This window comes from Triticum urartu, chromosome 1A (assembly GCF_056163025.1).
Source record: "Triticum urartu cultivar PI428250 chromosome 1A, HENAU_Tu73, whole genome shotgun sequence".
In the NCBI taxonomy this organism is placed as follows: domain Eukaryota; kingdom Viridiplantae; phylum Streptophyta; class Magnoliopsida; order Poales; family Poaceae; genus Triticum; species Triticum urartu.
The window spans coordinates 306,405,692-306,407,454 of record NC_141873.1 but is presented as its reverse complement, the minus strand read 5'-3'; the positions used below and the strand labels follow the sequence as shown (position 1 = coordinate 306,407,454).

At 45.3% G+C, this 1,763-nt stretch overlaps 1 protein-coding gene across 1 annotated transcript; it reads right to left on the bottom strand.

Annotated features, from left to right (window-relative positions):
• Positions 1 to 744: 744 nt before the first annotated feature.
• On the bottom strand, positions 745 to 1,323 carry LOC147990984 (protein FAR1-RELATED SEQUENCE 5-like). Its single transcript, XM_087538479.1, has one exon. The coding sequence runs from the start codon at positions 1,321 to 1,323 to the stop codon at positions 745 to 747; it is 579 nt and encodes a 192-aa protein (XP_087394605.1).
• Positions 1,324 to 1,763: the final 440 nt, after the last annotated feature.

Sequence of the window (1,763 nt, the reverse complement as noted above, 5' to 3'; positions counted from 1 at the left end):
TTGGTCTTCGCACATGTTTCCGATTACAGACATGTTTGCCTTGTATCACACACATCTTGTTCATTTGAAACGTTTCTGTTCTCATGTCTTAACGCAAATAGTTCATCCGAGTGAACTGCATGCCGTATATCGCACACACCTTTGATCTGGCTGAACGTTTCTTTTGTGTTGCCTAATCACAAACAGTTCATCTGAGTGAACTGTATGTTGCACATCGCACACACCTTCATCTGGCTGCCCATTTCTTTTGTTCCTCCTCATCGCAAACGGTTAACTGAACTGAACCATATGCCCTCAATCACACAGGCAACTAAAATCTGAAATGTGTTTGATGCATCCTCCATTGCAAATGTTTTGCACCTTTTTGACGGGTTTTTTATACCACCGTTTGCGATTATGGCATCGCACACAGTTTCGTCGAAGGGTCTCTGATCGTAGTGTCGCGTTAGCAGCATCCTGTAGTAGTGTGTGGTCCACGCACAACTCGAATGCCTTGTGTAGCTCTGGACGGTCACCAAAGAATGGTCCTAGCATCTCCTCGGCCTTCTTAATAATATGCCACCTGCAGTGCCTGTGCACTGCCAACGGAAAGACCTCCTCTATGCCTGCACGCATGCTAAAATCCTGGTATGTTATTATGTTCATCGGAGCAAGTCCACCCATGCACTCCGAGAAGGTTTTGAACAGCCAAGTGTAACCAATCATATCTTCGTTCTGAACGAGTCCGCAACTGAACTGCAATGACTAATTGTGCTTATTTATTCCTATGAATGAAGCGCAGGGCATCTTGTACATATTAGTGAGATATGTCGCGTTGAAGAAAATGCAATCACGGAAATGTTTGTACGCTGTTCTTGCAGCACCATCCACCCAATACATGTTTCTGACACGGTCCTCATCGTCCAATCTTATCCTGTAGAAGAAATCAACATCTGCTTTTGCTTTCTCTTCGAAGTAGGCTATCATGTCTTCTATGTCAGCCAACCTGCTCTCTCTACGGTACTTTGCCTTTAGGTTTGCGACATTTGCCGGTATGTAGGGCATGCTACTCAGTCTACCATCTCCGTTGTGGATCAGGGATAGTATTTGGACCATTCTTGATGGACTGACGTTACAATCATGTAGAACTTTTACGAATTTCTTCTCGAGGGGGCTGAATCCTCTATGGGCGCTCAGAAATTTTACCAGGTCAAACTTCTTTATGAGTTCGTGGTTGTGTTCGTCGAAATATTCGGTGACCACCCACCATGCTCCATCTGCGTTTAGCTTACACCGGACAGGGCACTCCGCCTTGACAATGATACCTCTCTTTCCTTCTGGCATGACAGGCGCAACACCTTTACCCTTCTAGGAACCAAATCTCTGCCCAACATATGGTGGTTAAGGTATCATGATTTCCGATTGCCCATCTTCTGCATCCCCTTGTGCTTCGTCATCTGTTTCATCATTCACTTCAGTATCTGCGTCTATTTCATCTGCTTGAGTGTTGCTTGTGCTGGTGTGCAAAGGTGTGCTTGTCGTCATTGCTGGAATGATTGCCAGTTCCGACACTGATTCTGCATTGTTTGTGGCAGCTTTGTTGACTTGCTGGTGGAACGGTCCTTCCGTGTGCTCAGAGGTTCCAACAGTAGATGCCCCCGCGCCGCTGTTGATTGTAGTTGAAGGTCCTGTAAAAAACAGGTATGTGTGTAAGCATTGCTTGAATGGCAGGTTTATCGTAACGAAATATAGCAACTGAATCTGATTTGGCATAATATCATTCA

What these genes read in the sequence shown, in the direction of transcription:
- LOC147990984 (XM_087538479.1), bottom strand. Translation starts at nt 1,323, where the DNA reads ATGCCAGAAGGAAAGAGAGGTATCATTGTCAAGGCGGAGTGCCCTGTC.